The 18,225-nt window shown below is 44.7% G+C and overlaps 1 protein-coding gene across 1 annotated transcript in view; it reads right to left on the bottom strand.

The window, feature by feature from the left end:
• Positions 1-437: 437 nt before the first annotated feature.
• Positions 438-18,225, bottom strand: part of TNFRSF11A (TNF receptor superfamily member 11a) — a 30,205-nt gene continuing 12,417 nt past the window's right edge. The window contains exons 2-10 of the mRNA XM_055800128.1: positions 17,708-17,789; positions 17,127-17,252; positions 16,431-16,574; positions 15,216-15,309; positions 14,750-14,844; positions 13,770-13,877; positions 11,804-11,856; positions 9,399-10,227; positions 438-5,220 (exon numbers count right to left, since the gene is read on the bottom strand). Coding sequence (XP_055656103.1) covers positions 4,841-5,220; positions 9,399-10,227; positions 11,804-11,856; positions 13,770-13,877; positions 14,750-14,844; positions 15,216-15,309; positions 16,431-16,574; positions 17,127-17,252; positions 17,708-17,789 — 1,911 coding nt within the window. The 3' untranslated portion in view covers positions 438-4,840. The remainder of the gene's footprint in view (positions 5,221-9,398; positions 10,228-11,803; positions 11,857-13,769; positions 13,878-14,749; positions 14,845-15,215; positions 15,310-16,430; positions 16,575-17,126; positions 17,253-17,707; positions 17,790-18,225) is intronic.

The raw sequence follows: 18,225 nt of genomic DNA, 5'->3' as shown, positions 1-18,225 counted from the left end.
TGATTGCTGGATAGAATGGGTTTGAATAACATATTCAGCTCAAGTATTATTATTATCCCATACATGGTGAAAGTGGGAAGGAAATAAGAAGGTATAAAACCCCCTACAAGAATAGGAAAAAAGGAGAGAGAGGATTTTCTCCTGCACCATCTCCTCAGGTAAGGACATCACATGGGATCAGCAGCACCACTAAACCCAGACATTCTGCCTCTGGATTTGCTGGGGGGAATGCTGCTTTTTAATTCCCCTTACAATATTTTGCTAACATGGATTCAGCAATCATATGTAAAGTAGTACCTTTTACCATGGAATTGGGTTAAGTAAATCGGGATGTTAAGGAGCTGTTTGTATGTGTTTTGTTTTCTGCTTCAACCTTCCCACTCAACAAGGTGATTAACACCGCAGCACAAAGGCAGAATAGACTCCAACGGCAGAGCTCTGAGAGAAAACCTTTATTGTATAGTAGGAATCACTCTTCATTCTGGAAATCAGGATAGCACCAGGCAAGAGGAAAAGAGGAGAAACACATTTCATGACAATCTTCCTGTCTGAAATGGGACTCATTCCCATCAGCACCTAGGATCGCATGCCCCTGGCTTCAGCAGTGACTGGGACTGCCACAAAATTACCAGTTTGATTTTTCCAGAGATAGCACTGCAACTCAGCCAAGGTGAACATGAATTGTTGGCTTTTAGCGTTGTGGGGAGCAGGGGCTGGGAATCCTCACAGGTCAAATATCGCCAGGCAGAGCTCTTGGGTACCCGCATCTCCAAGACAGAGTGCTGTAAAGCAGTGCTGCCAGCGTGTTGCCCTACCACGTCGCTTTCAGGTCAGCATCAAAGTATTCCTGATGGACTGAAAAAGGCAACAGCCATTTGGAAGGAGGTTTGAAAAAATAGCTTATGAGGTTTGGAGTCATTCAGCATTCCTTGCAAGAAACCCCAGACAACTTAAATATACTTCCAATTTTCCAGTGACTGTTATTAAGTGTCTATTAATAGTATATATTACATACTCCAGAAATAACTTCTAAACATGAAGAATTTGCAGCCGTTTTACCATGTCCAGTATCATGTGCTGGCAGAAGTGAAGTATCTGACAGCTGTAGATGGTTTTTAACAGTGGTGGTGAGGGGGCACTGTTGCCTAATTTGAATGGAGACATATATATCTATGTATAAAATACCTGATTAGCACAAAGACATCCTTTGGCAGGGTTCTGTTTTATAATAGACACAGGGGTATAATTGCTTAGATACCATTGATATGATAAAAGGAAGGGAACCCGAATGGACAAGTAGAAATTATGACATTTTAAAGTGATGCTATTCCCAGGTATGCTGTATGCTTTGCATGGTGATTTCCAGTCTCTGTGTGAACATGTAACAAAGTACACAGATTAACAGCAGTTATTGTCTATATTGGTTTTTAATGCCATATTGTTTTCCATGGGGATAGGAAAGGCTGCTCCAGTGCCCTTGTGCAAAAAATTGCTCCTCATTTTTCTGTGGTTATATGCAGAATTACTGCTGTCCTCCCGGCCTTGAAGTAGCTGAGTTTCAAAAGCACCTAGTATATACGTCATGAGTAAAGCATGTTGTGATTCCTTAGGCTGAAAGACTTGTAAAAGCACATACTGTGCAGGAGGAGACTTCAGGAATGAATTGGAATCAATGCCCAGTTCTCAGCAGTAAAGCATGACCACACCGGATCTATGATTGTTCCTGTTCGGTTCCATGCGTGCATGTGAAGGTGCTTGTGCATTATTGTGGCATACTGAGGAAGAGAAGCACTTTTTGTTAAAACAATTCTACATATAAAAAATGTTACAAAAGCCTAACCAGGAATGTCTTTATATTCACATTTGATTATTTTTTTGGTCAAAGTAAGTATAGGCATACAATAATGTATTTGATTTTCTCTGTTAATTCAAATAAAATCTTCACTTTTTCTTAAGTAGATCTTTAAGACTTTTATTATCATTAATTATGTGTAATACAATAGCAGCCAGAAGCCTCCAAATTAGTGCCCAATGCACAGGGCCCTGTTGTACAAACAGATGTTAAAAAAAACCAGCCCCAGCTCCAAACTGATGACAAATGAAATCATGAGAATAAAGAAGTCCCTTTGGGGTTCATGTCTGAGCAGCTGGGCACAGACCCAGGGAACATGCAGCATGCTGATGAATGTGATATGGTTTCTTTGCTTTTGGGTAGATTCTGGAGGAAGGAAAAGAATCTCATCTGCTGGTGCATCGCATTTCCCATGAGGGAGCAGCCACAGCACTGAGATCATTATGACCCATTTCTTCACGCTTGCTGATGATTCTAGTTTCAATCTTTTCTCAGTAGGATCCTGAAATTCAGAAAGTGAAAAGCGTGTCCTTACTGAGGACACATAGTAAATGTCCATTGTCTTCTCTGAAATCAGGATTTTAAGTCTGCTCTCTGGTGGCGGACACAAATCATGGAAAGAAAGAAGCTGCAGAAGGAGAAGGAGAAAACAGCAGACTGGCAGACAGGTATTTACTCAGAGCTAAGCATAAAAATTCAGTTCCTCCTGCCTTGTAAATGGGGCTGTTGAATGCTCCCCAGTGGGGCTGAGGTCCTAGTTGAATGCTTTCCAAGAAAATATGACTGAAAAAATGAAGATGAAGGGAGAAAATATCTGCACCACCTTGCATGAAGGTGATGGTGGCTCTGCTTCCTTGTCCCTATTGCACCAATGTCTAGAGGATAGAGAAATAGGCCAGAAGAGGCTGGAAAGAGGTTGTAAAGGACAGGAGCAGGAACGACAAAATACCACAGATAAGAGATCCTCAGTTACACACCTTCAAAGAGGCAGAGGTAGCTTGGGCTGTCACTGAATGGGACCACCTGCCTGCCTGGATGAGTCTAGGTTAGGATGGTCTAGTTTTCTGAAGGCTATGCAAAGGTGAAATGGAGACTGGCTGTTCATGCACCCTTTATGCCAGGCACTCAAAAGAGAGTCTTGCACGTTTGTACTGTACTTTACATCACAGAATATAAATAAAGCAGAATTATTCTCCTGAGAGGTGAAGGTGGCTAAGCCCATTCTTTTGTTTTGTGGATGAGAAGCTCATCATGACACAGTGGTCACCTTGTCAGCTTTATAGGTGCTCTTCACCCACACAGCATTACTGTTGCAAACAGAGTAGCTACACAGTGAACCCCTCAGCTTTAAAACCTCCGCAGGGAGGAGCCCTCCCTGCCAGAGACCTTTTCCATCTGGACAGATGAGATCACACTAGATAAGAGATCCCTTTGCTGTCTGGCAGGTAACACAGCACTGACCCTCCTGAAGGCTCAGACTGAAGATAGCCTCCTGCAGTGCTCACATGTGCAGGAGAATGTCAGAAAATTACCCCTTGTCAAGAAATCATTTAAAATATTATCTTTTCCTCTTGGGAGTTGCTTGAGATTCTGTTCCCTTCACCTTTCTTTCCGCAGTGACTACTGGAGGAGTCTGCAGGGTATGTGACCTGAACCAAAGCCAGCTGAATAGCTGAGACTCCCTTCTAACTACAGCTACCATCATTCTTTAAATCTGAACCTTTGGTCCCATTGCTTATCAGCTCTCAGCGTGACAGTGGCTACACTTTGATTTCAGCTCAGACAGGCCGAGCTCTGGAAATAGCTTCATGCTACCTAAGTAAAGCTCTTCTTACTAATGAAAATATTGAAGGGAATGACAAAATTGTTTGGGCAGGTGAAGGAACATGTATGTGTTTGACCCTGACCACGTTCTCCATCTTTGGGTAACCCCTCCCTCACCTGTCACTCAGGAAACGTCCACAGTGGGTTATCATAGACTCTTCCTCTACCTGCTAGCAGCTCTGCGTCTTAAATTTCAGTGACGTTATTCGTGCAGCAGCATGCTGGGCACATGTCACTCATCTTAAGAGGTTTGACCTTCTCTAGTGAGGTGCAATAAGGCAGAGGTGAATCAGGGTCCAAAACAATAAATGCTGTTTGCTCAGGATTAATCTGATATGCTTTTAAGGCATATCAGCTTTATTTTGCCTGTTATTGTGTGCTTGGAGCACCATTACACCTGTTCATACCCATAAGCTAATAAGGGGCAGACCAGGATCTTTAGTCTGGTGCTGGTTTGAGACTGGAGTGTCTGCTCACTTGGGGAAAGATGGGAAGGGCTGGTGCCACCTGCCTGATCACCACAGGGAGGCAAAGGTCGGCAGTGGCACTAAGCTCAGCAGCAGAGGTGGCACCACTTCCTTCCATTACCTTTCCTTCCATCCCTTCCACCACCAGAGGCACTGAGGAAGCCCAAGACCCAGCAAAATGGGTGCAGCTTAGTCACAAAAGGAAACCCCCAAGGCAGAGCTCAGGGGTCCCCCTCTCAGTGTGGTCCTCCGCCATGTTGTTCCCTCTCTGGGAGCACCCTGCACACCCAGCAGCAATGCTCTCCTCCTCACAAAGTCCCCAGCCTGAAGGACTTCCTCAGCTCTCCTCTGCGGCTTGCTGGGGAGAGGTGCCAGGGAGTGGGGGGCAGGTGGGGAGCCCACTGCCCCGTGAGCGAGAGGAGAGAGCCCTGCCGCTGCTTCTGCGATGGGGGCAGCACACCCGGCCTCACACATGCGCCTCTCCCCACCAGTAACCTCCTCAGTGAGAGCACCACCACCAGCATGTGTGCCACAAGGGTCCTTTCCAGCTGTAAAATTTCCCCAGAGACAACCAGGGACAGCAACAGTCTCTGAATTTGTCACGACACCTGCGACTTCAAGAGTCCCACAGCCGCCCCAGGCCTCCTCGCAGGCTGCCTGTCGGCGCCCCGGCCCGCAGCAAGGACACCGGCTCGCCTCAGTTCAACACTTTCTCTGAGAAGTGTCCCAGCTTCCCTTCCTCCTGCACTGGCTGCGAGGCCTGGGCACAGCAGGGTGAGCCCTGCTCCTGGGCCAGGGGTCTGGCAGGCCACCGCGGTGCCCCGCTCCCCGCCAGCGGGCAGGCACCCTGCAGCTCCGCACACTTCTCCTTGTAGTGCTGGGTGTTGCCAGCAAAGGTCTCACAGCGGCTGAGGTTCTCCTCCTGCACCGGGCTGCCCACGTTCTCCTCGCTCAGCCCCGAGGCCGTGGCCCCCTCCTGGGAGTTTTGGCTAAGGTAGACAACAATGATGTCGCCCTTGAAATTCATTACTTGTCCACTTGAGATAAAGGTGGAGTTACTGTTTCCAGTCACATTTCCTGGGGAAGGAGGGGGGAGAAAAGAAGACACACGTGATTAATATTTTCCCCTCACGAGATGGATGCTTAGTGCAGTGGACTTAATCCACTGTGATGGCTTTACTCTTGTTCCATTATTTTTTTCCCTGTGACACGAGAATGATTTTATAATCAATGCCTTCCACTGGACCTTTTCATTATTTCCATTTTTGCCTCCTCAGGACGAAGCCTGTCATTCACAGGGAGCCTGTCTAGAAGGCTTGGAAACATTTTCTCTCTCAATCGTGTTCTGGGAAGCAAAGGAGAGCGCGACAATCTCATGGTACCTGTGCTGCCTGATGCACAAGCTGCACCCAAACTGCCTCTGCCTGCAGTTTGTGAGGAAATGGTCACTGTTTCCAACTATGAGGTTCTTTTTTTATTTTTTATTCCCAGTCATCACACTGGGGCTTTTTTCCCCTTTGGTAAACAATCAATCCTACTGTGTGGGCTAGGTAGCAGGCTTATTGAACAAATACTGAAAGACTTAATGTCAGATGTGCACTCACGTGGTGTCAAAATCACACAGAGCTCAGTGCCTCACAGATTTACTTGGATATACACTGACTCCGGTGAAGAGACTGAGTCTGTATTAGAGCAACCTAATGGAGTTACGGTTTAAGTCAGTCTGCCTGTGGTTAGAGATTTTGCAGTGCAAATTCAATCTTTCTGCCATTCAAGGACTGCGTCGCTGACTCAAGTGACAGCAGGACCAGGCTCTAGGGGTTAATAAACTTCCCTCAGAGCAGAAAGAAAACAACTGAGAGCAAACTTTCAACAACAAACTAACAAACTTGTTAGAGTTTGAAAATTAAACAAACCGAATCAACCAAGTAAAAAGAAAAAATCTTCCTAGCCTATGAACACGCTTCCTAAGAAATGTTTTTCCTGCTGTGCTTACTTAATCATTACTTGCAGACTGATCTGACACCTTTTAGACATTTTGTGCCTTTCCTTATTATGTTCTTCAACACTTCAGACATTCCCATTTTCATTGCAGCCAAGCATGGCCCAGACCAGAGAAATGCTGTTTTTCTAGCAGCCACGGGTGATGTTTGCACATCAGCAATGCACATTGGGCTCCAGCTGTGCCGAGTTAGGACCTGTGCTTGCTTGTAACCGAGTCTGGGTAGCACTGCAGTGTCCCTCTAATAGCCCCCCCTCAAGCAATCCTATTTATTTCAGCTAAACCACTGTATTGCTAAGTCTTTGCTTTCTTTGCAAGTGTTGTTGATTAATGTGAGGTGTCAGTAAGAGTTTTCTCTGTGGGTGTTGTTTCCCTGCCAGTTTCTTCCCCTGTGTTCGATTCAGTTCGGCTGTTTGCCATCAACAAATCTCTTAGGCATAAGGGGAGTACAAAAATAACTGTTTGCCTTTATACAGATTGCCTGTCACTCACAAAAGGTACTGCAGAGAAGTTTACCAATGCTCAGTGTGATATCGAGCATTTAGAAATGTATGTGACAGTGGGGAGAGGAAAAAAAAGGGGGGGGAGGGTAGATTAACACACTTATAATATTTAGTTGTATGTGGCTGGAAAATCTTCACTGCTTTCTGAAGACACTGTGGTGAAACAAAAGGATAGTTGAGGCCCAAAAGCACAGAAGATTGACACAAGAGTTTCCTGGACTTGCACTAAGAAATGTGCTTCCAGCCTGGAAAGTATCAGAGGCACCTTCAGAGGATAAGTGAAGGCATCGTTCTCTGAAATGGTTCAGCCTTTTGATCTCTTCAGGCTACCTGATGATATTAATTACAATGACAGATTAATTTTTGTGGTAATTATTAATTAGGAACTGGAACAACACAGGCAATTAATTTTCTCTGAGCCATTTAATGGCCTCTAGGTGGTAAGAACTGTTTGTTGCTGCCAAAACTGGGCTGGTTTGGAATCTGAAGTTGAAAGGCTCTGCAAAACTGTTCCTAATCATGAGTCACCTAGGTTTTCCAGCACTCATGCTTATTCTGTAGACCTACACGACTTGAGGTGGTCATGAACCAACGCTGCATGTTCTGACTGCCTCCAGGCTTGTGGGTTTTGAAAGAGCACTTGAAGGCTTACCTCCACCTCTGGTGACTGGCCCTGTCAGTGGCACCTGTCCAGAGATTTACTTTGGTCTTCTGCGGTTGTTTCATAGGAGAGACAGAGTTTGCAATTTCTGTTGTCATTTTGAGTGTTAGGGAACTAAAACCACAACTTCACAGAATCACCCATGGCCTTTCTTCCCATTTGTCATCCACCCTCTTGTACCATTCTGTCTTAGCATGACTGTGCACAAAGCCTGGTAGCTTCAGTTGCTTTGAGAAGGTTTACAGAAAGTTGTTTTGCATAAACATTTGTTCCATCTGGGCATTTCACAAGGCCCAGCAAAATGGCTGATGCTGTTGCAGCTCCAAGCGCACCCCCAGCATGGCCGGGGTGCTTCAGTGTGGAATCTATGGCTAAGCCCTGTCTCACGCTTCTGCAACCAGGCATTACCAGTGGGCCATGGACATTCTGTGGATGGAAAAAATACCTCTGCCAGCAAGCCACATTGCCTACAGATTAACTAACCCACATTTACGTACTACCCATAGCTCAGTCAGTACCTTCCGGCAGTTTTGCCTTATAAAACAGCAAATCAGGAACACGGTATCTGTGCTCAGGTTTCACCAGATGGCACTATAGCATGCACATACCCGAAGGCACAGACACAATTAAAATCCTGTATCAAGAGTTATTCTGCAGATCTAAGATGGCACTTCCTAGCACATTGCTTAAATCCAAGCTCTTCTGTTTGCCCTGTTCTGTAGCATTTTCTCTTCCTCTTCATGTCAGATTTAGAAAGAACAGCAGTACTTCTGCACTTCCAAACACGACTTGACTTTCAGTTGTACCTCAGAGTCACCTTCCAACAATAAAAAGATCATCTATGTTGTCTTTACTACTGCTGAATTTTGTACAGACCAGGCAGTGAAACTGTGTCAGGATTTCAGGAAACTGAAGCAGCAGAAAGAGTATCTGCTCTTAGAAAGATGAGCACTACACACTCCCAGATTCCCACAGGGCATGCATGTTGAGAGAGGAAGGGCCTTCAAAAGTGTTGCTTTTGGGCTTTGGCAGACTGACAAGAATGTCTCCGTAAGAAACTTTAAGGCAACACATGGTTTCAAAGAAGGGCAACTGCTTATGACTGCTGTGTGTATTACAGTAATACTTAGATGTCCCAGTCAAAATTAAGGTCTCATTACACTTGGCAGTGCATTGGCATAAATAAAAATAGAGCATCTGACTTTAAGAGATTATAATCTAAAGTGACTAATAACACATGACAGGCGGATTGCAGACTTTTATACTGAAAAAAAGTCTGAGGGAGGGAGATTTCATCCAGAAAAGGCTCATCACTTCCCTTCTGCTAGTTTTGCTTCAGCGATTTTCCCCCCTGCTTTTATTTGACAATTTCGTTATGTATACTCAATTAGTAAATTGGTAGTCAATTAGTAAATTGGCGACAGTGTTTCAGAGTTGTTTAGAGGACAGAGCACTTGTGTATGGAGAAACAATGTCTGTATGAAATTATTTTTAGGTGAGTGCTTAGGTCCTAGCAAATTAAAGCAAAGAGAAAGAGCTAAAAGCAGAAAATTGAACATAATCTCTTAGACCCAGTTGTGGCCACCAGGTTACAGCTCCAGCTGAAGTTTCACTGACCACCATATAAATGTAACTGGACTTAAACCTAATGGCAAAAATGTGCCTTCAGACTGTTGAATGGAAATTTGTCTGTTGGAGCGTTGTGCAACCTTTCTTGACTCAGTCTCTAGGTCCCTACACTCTCCTCCTCCCAAGTTTTCTCCAGTAGAGACACCTGCTGTCACCAAAATACTTCATTAACAGAACCGCCTGGCCTCTACAGTGACAGCCAGAAGATGGGTTCTGCATTGCTGGTTAGATCAGGGCAGGACAATGGTCCCTCACAGTGCTCATACTACTTGCAGACTTCACTGCAAACCAAATGTCGTTACTATTTCAGTGTTGTTTTTCAGATTAGCTTCAGAGCAATTAAGTGAAAAAGCATCATTTTGTTCTTCTCTCCTCCTAAATCACACTCTCCAAATAATACTGAGCTAGCACAGAGAACAATGACGTATGACTGTGTATGGGTCAGGCCTAATGGGCTTACCAGATGCTGGAGGAAAGTCTGAAGTGCTGCTGCTTGTCCCTGAAGTGCTTCTGTTTGTGTTCTGGTACTTCATGTTGGAACTATCTGAAGATGCATCTTCCATACTATGATCACTTGCTAGAGTGCTCTGACCCGCAGAGAGAAAATTCAAGCCACACGTGCACTGTGCATAGGATCCAGTCTCTGGGGAGGTGGAAGCACTGTCAGCCACAGCACAACAGGGTTTGCTCCACTTTCTGGGAGATTCCCTGTACGAAATGCCACACCTCACACAGATCTTCTCCAAGTCATAGTTTGTTGCAAAATTATCTGTGTCTTTGTTGCCTGTTTCCTTCAGGCAACTGTGGGCATGTTGGCAAGATTTCTGAAGAAGTTTGTCCATGGTGGGGTGTGCCCCATCTGTGCTGGAGGAAGGGTGAAAGCCTTGAGAGACTGATATGTCCTCTGTGCTCCCAATCCCTGAAAAATACTGATTTAGGCTGTCATTCTCCCCTGCCTCCATTGGTTCTGAAAATGATGAAATGGTTTTACTGGCAGTCCGACTCAATAAAGAATCAGCAGTATTGAGATCCTTATCCATGTATTCATCTTCCATGGGAACTGGTGGGAAGTGGTCATCATCAGTCTCAGTTACCACAGAAAACCCTTCGAGGTTCCCTCCTGCCTCACACGGTGCTGTGCTGGGGCTCCCGTTCCTGCAAGGAGCGTGACCACTGGTGCAGCACGAGTTTCCAGGGGCAGGCGAGCCAGTGGGGCCCAGGAGACCCATGACTTCAGGGACAGCAGCATTTGTGATGTTCACGGTAACAAAAGCATCTCTGGGGGGCTCCTGGAAGAAATTAAAAATAAAAGCTTGTTTAATAAATAGATCAGCAGAAGGTTATTTTCCAGACAAAGAAGAAACAGGCAGATCTCACTTCTTCCTCAGTATGGAGCTGCTGAGGTTGAGCAGCACTGCTGTATTGGAGTCCTGAAGTGTAATTCTGTTCTGCTGTGAAACTGTGACCAACGATGCTGGGTTCAGCGGTGCTCAGACAAAAGTCTGGTGGCCTGGGTGGCAATAGTATTTAATTTTGGGAGATGACTATTACTAGTTCTTAAGAGGGCACTTAAGAGTTTATAAATCTAGAAGAGTTGCTGGATTCTGCTATTCCTTATGGACCATCAGTAAGACCTACCTAACTGCTTGTAAGGGTTTGGAACCCCCCCCATTTGTCTGAAGGGCTGTTCACCTGTGAAGGCCTTACTGGGAACAGAATCTTTTTTATCATTAATGACTGAAGAGAACTGGAGAACTGGGTTGATTCAGAGGGCTCAAGACAAGACAGAAAAAGGAAGTCCCATGGGTAAGGCTGCTTTAACCTGGAAAATGTTAAGACAACAAATGCAAAGCCCATGATGCCATGTTGCCAGTACTTGTCAAAGTAAAGCTAAATTTTTGGTTGCAGCTCCAAAAAAATTAAGACTGGGAAATACTTCAAGGGTTTACTTTCAGTTCATGCAAGCTGTGCTGTAGATGGGTATTTGGGAACTGGTATCTTTCACTTCCAGAATCTGTTCGGACCTTCCAGGACAGAAGAGAGAGTGTAAATGCTGCAAGCCTGTAGCTGCTGTTGATTCACTCCTCTGTCCTGGAGGATCTCAGCAGCTGCTGATGCGGGAAGTTGCATGAACACTTACGAGACAAAAGAACTGCCTGCTCAAAAAAGGTGGGTTGGTTTGGTATGTTTGTTTTGCAGCAATGGAATTTGAGTCTTTCAACAGCTAAGCTAGATAGGGTAGCAGGGAGAACAGACACCTGGGACACTTCAGCCCATGTCCACAGTGTGCAGCAGGCACTGCACATTAACTTGAACCTGTGTCCCTATTTGAGTGTTTCAAGCATGGGATCTGGTGTTCTTCCAGAGCAAAACCTCTTACTTCTTTCACATGTGAAGGCTCTGTGCTTAATGCCTTGCATGTCTGGCATTCTTGGCATTGCCCCAAAGCCAGGTTTCTCCCCTGTGAGCACTCTGGTATGTAAAAAGGTGCAAATTCAGCTGAAGGTTTTCCTGCTCTTATGATTTAGTAAGGCTTTCTCCTAGGCAGTCTCAGGCGTTCAGCAACCGGTGGGCTCATGTTTAACTTTCTCATCATAATTATTTAATCATCATGGAGGCTTTTACCACTGTTAAAACTGGCTGAAACCAGAGAGCAGGTTCAGAAGCTATTTGAGAACAGTGATTTCATATGTCTCAGATTTACAGAAAACCAGACTGAAAAAGCCAAAGTTGCGAACATTTGTTGAGGAACTCAAAACTTATTTTCTAGCCAAACATTAATGAGGAGTCTGCTTCAGGAGGGATGTCAGGAATGCCATGAGGAAATGTAAAACAATGAGAAAATGCTAGTGTCTTTGACTTTACCTTTGTTCCTTTTATTTGGCTGCACACTTCGTTAGCCCAATTCTGTAGATCTGCTGTAGGGAAAATATAAAGAGTAGCTGTAACATATAGCAGGCACTGAAGTTAGCCACAGACCTAAACACCCACAGTCATTCACAATCCGCAATATCAAATTAAATAGAAACCAGCAAGATTGTTTTTACTGACTGTTCAAGTGTCCCAGTGTTGGTCTAGCTGAGGATTCATTGTAACTGGAACAGGGATGTATTTCTGTGGAACAAATGTTTCCAAGCTCCTAAAATAGACCATGGTTAAACTGTGTTCCACATCAAATGGGGTTTCTTTCCTGGTCATATGTCACACCAAGCTATGACTGGCCCAATACCGTCCCGCTTGCAGCCATACGGTCTGTTTCAAGAGAAGTCACGTGGATGGCCCAAAGGCCGTTCTCAGACAGGAGTGAGGAGCCTAGAGAGAAGAGGGTAAGCCACTGAAACCATGGGATGGTAGGCTCAAACACAGTGTATTCCACTTAATCAGGGTGTACTTAATGGGGAAATGCACTTAATCAGAGTATGTCCCAAGGAAAAGCTTTAAGTCCAGCAATGCTTTATGGTAAAGACTGCCACTTAACGGAGTTAGCAATTCCTGTTTTGTCTTTATACTTCCAGGAGATTTTGTAGGGCTCAGGTCTCACGTACATTTGAAGCTTATCCTGGTTTTGTATGTCTGAAGATAGATCAGCTATGTAGCCACCGCCAGTTCCCAGCAATGACTCTCTTGCTCTGATGTTCAGCCTGCACATTTACCATCAGTCCCCACTGCAAGCTGGCAGAGCTTCTTCCTGAGCCTGCAAGTCTCTGGGGCTTTAACAGTAGGATTTAACATGCAAAGGCAATGAAGGACTGTCACTGCAGAGCAGCAGGGCAATAGAAATGTCAAATAAAGAGCATTCCCCCCTAACCTGCTTTGCATCGTAAGTATTTGGTTTGCAAGGAGAGTCACCGTTTCCTCCAGCCCATCCCAGGAATTCCAGATTTAGCACAACCCATGTTTAGTGTGGCAGAGGCAGCCCATTTCTAAAACACAGGCTGAAACATACTTTACAAGAGAGGGTTGCTGTCTTCCCCTCCGCAGCATCCAAAACATTTCATAAATTGCTAGGGCTTGGAAAGGTGATGACGGAAAAAGTACACTAGCAAAGGCTTTCCATGTTTAGAGGGGAGAAAATAAAAAACGAACAGAACAACATGGGTATGTCCTTAATTAAGGCTATCTAGGGCTTTAACACAGAATTGAGTAACTGTTGAAGGTATTTCTGTTGTATTAATAATATATTTAGTACTCCACTGTTATACAGTATGCCTTTGCTATAATTTTTCTAATTTTCTACTTTTACTGTTTATTCTATTTCCTTCTAGTATTTCTTCCTTCACACGTCAGAATTTTGGCCTTCAGGTAAAAAAAAATTGCCTCCATCATGTTTTCAAATACACATCAGGCCTTTGTCTTGAAATCCGTATCTTAACCTGTCCAGATGCAGGTTTCAGGGGAGGAGAGAAAGTGGGAGGAAGGAGACAGGAGGTGGCAAAAGCCCCCTGTGTGTGTCCCTGCTTCCCTTCCGCCAAGGGCCAAAGGGCCAGACGGTGCAGAGCAGCCGTGCTGCTATAAAGGGCCCAAGCACCAGCCCTCCTTCATCCACAGCTGCTGCATCCACCCCAAAAGTGGTCACCCCGTGGTCCAGGCTGCGGAAGGATACCAAGTGATATGCATTATGCATGTGTGTAATATGCTGCCTGCCTAGGGGAAAGAAATTTGAAGCCTGGATTTGCGCTGTTAAAGCATACCCATATGGAAGAACATAGGGATAGCACAGAACTTCCAGAATAACTCCTGAGTTTCTTAACCTGGTGGTTATCCATGAAATCAGAGTGCACAGAGTACCACGCAGTTGTCACATTCATGAATATCATTAGCTATCATGTACCTGTCAGCTTTTTTCCCTTATTCTTGTAGTATACGATGAAGATGACAATGCCAATTAGTGCCACAAAAAACAAGATGACAATCAACACGTATAAGATCCTGTTTGCTCCTGCAGGATGTAAAAAAGATAGTGCCATCAACATGCAGCATGTAGTCAGCAGTATGACAATCCTTGTTCATTTTACCCACTTTTGACAGGAGAGGGTTTTTCTCCTGTTTGATTCTCAGTTTCTATAATCAGGACAACAGCTCTAGCACCCATGCTATTCTGTAACAAGCAGCCATACTGAAGGCACCTGGTACCAAGCCATCTCCATAAAAACCAGAGTCTTGGCGTCTCAGAGAGGTGTGATCCAGTGATGCCCCTCTGAAAGTCCCCTCGCAAGCTGCCAGCATCCCACGGGCTGTGCCTGCTCTCCCTCAGGGGTTGGAGGACATACGTCTCATGGACACTAGAGAATCCAGCTGGCAAAATTTGTCCATTATCTCAGGTTATGAATGATGACCGCATGCCAGGCAAGCAGCCTCCCTGGTATCATACCCATACTGGAGAAGGAAGCAGGCAGTGGGCGAGAAGGAAGAGCTACATTCAGCTGAGACTACATCCATAGCCATAAAATAGCAATGTAGACAAGCTGCTAGCCTTTATACAGATTAGTGAGTGTATGGAAATCAGCAGGCTGAAAAAACAAGAGAGCTGTAACTGTGATGGAGGTCATGGGTATCACAGCAGTGCTGCTTGCCATGCAGTTTCCGTGGGAAGGTGTAAAGCTCTGCTTAGCAGTGGACATGGGCCCTAGAGCTGCCAGCGTTAAAGTAATCTTTAGAGGTGGGATTTTCCAAGAGTTGTCTTGGTCTACAGCTGCTCCCCCTAGAGTCGCCCACAATGGGAATGAAGTTAAACCAGCCAAAATCCCTAGTAAACACATTCTTCCTCCTCCCTGCTACTTTTTAACAGATAATCTGTGCAAGGACACATACCATCTTCTGATGGCTCAGGCATCTTCCGTTCTGCGCAAACTGCATCTGACTTGTCAGTTCCAGGCACATTTTCTGCCATTCCTAGAGCTGTACAGCTAAAAGAGAAAGACAAAAGAGGCTAGGCTCTCAAAGAGGAAGCTTGTTGTGACTCCTACACTTATGCAGAGTAGTACTTTCTGTTGTAACATACAACATTTCTCCTGCATTTCTCCACACTCAAGAGCCTCAGATACCTTCTTTATTTTCAGCTGCGTCAGCTCAGCAGTTCTGTTGTTACTGCTCTCTTTTGCTCCCCCCAAGGAGATTTCAAGCTTCAGTGTGAGAATGCCTTTATCGCTGCACAGCCAACAGAGATACTCCGTGCACTCTGCAGAGAGCCTGAAACACCTCACTGAAAAATGCTTTCGCCCAAGCTTCTCCCTGCCTTCTGGCTAGTGGGGTCCTTTTACCATAGACAGGGACTTACTTGGTCCAGGATTTACACTCGTCGGTGGATGAAGCGACCTTTGAGAAGTAGCCTCTGGGACATGGTATGCACATTGTGTCCTTGTCTTGTTGCACTGTGTGTAGTAAAGGAAGAAAAACTTCATAGCTGAGTTTCCACATGTTCCTTTCAGATGAGGATAAGGTGATTATGCTCCCCATACCCCTGCTCCACACCCCTCCCCCAATCCCCCCAAAAGCTTGCCTGAAGAGAGAAAGATCTTAGATTACATTAAAGCAGCAATGACAGTCACATGTAAGCAGAAAGAAGTACACTAGTCCCACATGAGCACTTCTCTACATGATCAAAAGAAGAAATGACCAGGAGCCATTTGCAGTTATTGTAAAATAACACACAGCTATAATATCCTCCTCTTTTCATTAATTTCCTCATATTGAAGCTATCACAGACAGCGACGCTAACTGGCATTGTCACTTCTATGAAGCCACAGTAAATAAAACGCTGTATCAGGGTTTGCTAGACTGGAGGAAAAACAGCACTGTGCTCCAGGCCCATGGAGCATTTCATCCTTCATTATTCTATTACGTGCTGCATTCTGGGGGTTCCTCATGCTTGGCACAGCTATTCCCAGTGTTTATTACAACTCTGAACTTCACTGTCTTCTATTTTCCACCCACAAAACATTTGCATCTTGTGTTTGATCAGACAAGACTAAATTAAATGTCTGTAATAAATCTTTGCAGTAGAAGTCATCTAAAACAGAATACTTGCACTACGTGAAATGTGTTAATCTTTTTTAACTTGCTTATAACATTATAAAATGGCAAAGTCATTGGACAAAAATGTATTTCAAATCTGACCTCAGGAACAATTCCCAATGGACTGCTTCTCTGAATACTGGAGCCATGTATGACCTAGTGACTCACAGCTAGACACCTCAGCAAACATCAGAAATGCACTGAACACCTTGCAACTCTTGCTACGTTCTCGTGATATCTTGCAAAAGTCACTTGATCCAAGATACTATTTAAAAGATAGAGGCAGAAGCCTTCAAAATGCAAATAGTCCAGGAAGGTTATATGCAGTAGTAACAGCAACTCAGATACACATCTTCTGTTGACAGTCATCTGAGAGTCCAAAGTATCCTCTGTAATGTCACAACTCACACAATGCTGGCCTCATCCTGTTGGCCTGAGCTGGACTTTTCACTTTGTACGTCCCATTTCTGTATCTTACCAGGATGCTCAACTCCGAACCCTGGAGCACACACAGTATTTCGTTGACAGCAGTCACAGTCTTCATTCCAGTGGTAGCCCATCGTGCAAGCACACTGACGCTGGAATGTGCTGTTCCCAGGGTTCACTTCTCTCAAAGCTTTCCCTTAAAGAGAAAGCAGATGGGAGTAAAAATCTCTCTGATAGTAAGCTTCAAGTTTCTGAACCTCCTGCTCTACTTATTTGCTTTGCTTCAATGCCAGATGCAAAACAATTTATGCTAGAGGAAATGTTCTTTTTCAAGAAGCATGGGAGACACTTGACCAGCATGGGGCTCCTCACCGGTTGCACTCCTGAGCAGTATTTTTCCTTGTAGGTGCTGTAGAAAATAAACAGAGCTTTTGCCAGGGTGAGACAAACGTGTTAGGGGAAGTCAATGCACAGTACGCTGGGAAAAAGGACAACCTTTAAGATGCAACTGACAGGAGTGAATGGCTCCAGTGAAGATAATCATTATGAGCAGCACAGAGACCATGGTCCTGGTGCTCAGCACAGCACAGAATCTCTGCTGTCTGGCGACCTCCCTCTCTGCCAGGCTCTTCTGCAAGCCCAGCCTCCAGTGCTGGGCACCTGAACAAAGCAACTTCTCTAGATCCACTTTTCCAACTTCGTGCTTCACTAATTTGGATTAAAAAGTTCCTCAGTAAAAACAACTCACCTTGATCACATATTTTATGTAGTAAGCATTTATCTTCTTCATTCCAGACATCCATATACTCGTTTGGGCCACACGGTTGGCACACACTATCAGAAGTATCAGTGCATCTAGCAGACATATATTTTCCTGTGAATGAGAGAAGGACAAGTAGATCTTGCAAACCAACTGTCTAAAGAGCTTTGGGAAAATAACATGTTGGACTAATACTGCTGTACTGCTGTGGACAATCATTTATTCCTGCCACCTTTTCAGTTCCTCAGTCTGGCCCGCTTTTAGCATGGCACCAACACATCCATGAAGCTTACAGCCTGGAAGCAGTCCTGTCTACGCACATGAGAATCAAGCTGCTTTCTGCCTCCCACAGCAGTTGAGTGCTAACCCAACAAAATAGCTGCTAAGGCTTTTGCTGAGGTCAGCAGGACGACTCCTGCACTTGAAGGCGCTTTTAAGCCTGAAATCATGCACCTTCAAGGGTATGTGCCAATAGATTAGCAGAGTTGCAAAAGCAAGCTGCCTTACTGACCCACAAAACTGTTTCTAATGAGCTTTTGTGAAGCCGGTACAGCCCAGGGCTCACATACCTGGCTCACACTTTGTGCAGCACCGTCCAGAGTATTCATAGTGTTGTTCGCTTTCACACGGTGGAGTGATTTGTAGTGACAACTGGAGCAGAGAAGGAGAGAGAGGACATGAGAACCAATATACCTGGACACCTTCAGGACTACCTAGTCACAGTCCTGCAGAAAGGAGGAAATCTTCTCTTCTGTATAGCATTTTGGATAGCTAAGCAGTAAAAATTACACAACATTTATTACTTCAAAGGTGGTTTGTAGACTCACTAAGAATGTGTACTTGTTGCTGTACACACAGAGACTCGTACCACAGCCAGGTGATAAATAAATAACACAATCCTGTAATTTGTCATGAACTTTTGGCCTGCTATATAACCTTTTCTTACAGTGCTATATTATTTGAATTCTATGACTTGAAAACAATTGTACAGAAAAAGAATTGGCATAGAGATACTTCTGTAGTTTCTTCCTCAGACCAAGACCTGGGCAACCGACAGTTTTAACGTATAGTATTAAGCAAACGTAAA

This window comes from Falco peregrinus, chromosome 3 (genome assembly GCF_023634155.1).
Source record: "Falco peregrinus isolate bFalPer1 chromosome 3, bFalPer1.pri, whole genome shotgun sequence".
Taxonomy (NCBI): Eukaryota; Metazoa; Chordata; class Aves; order Falconiformes; family Falconidae; genus Falco; species Falco peregrinus.
This window is presented reverse-complemented; position numbering and strand designations above follow the sequence as displayed.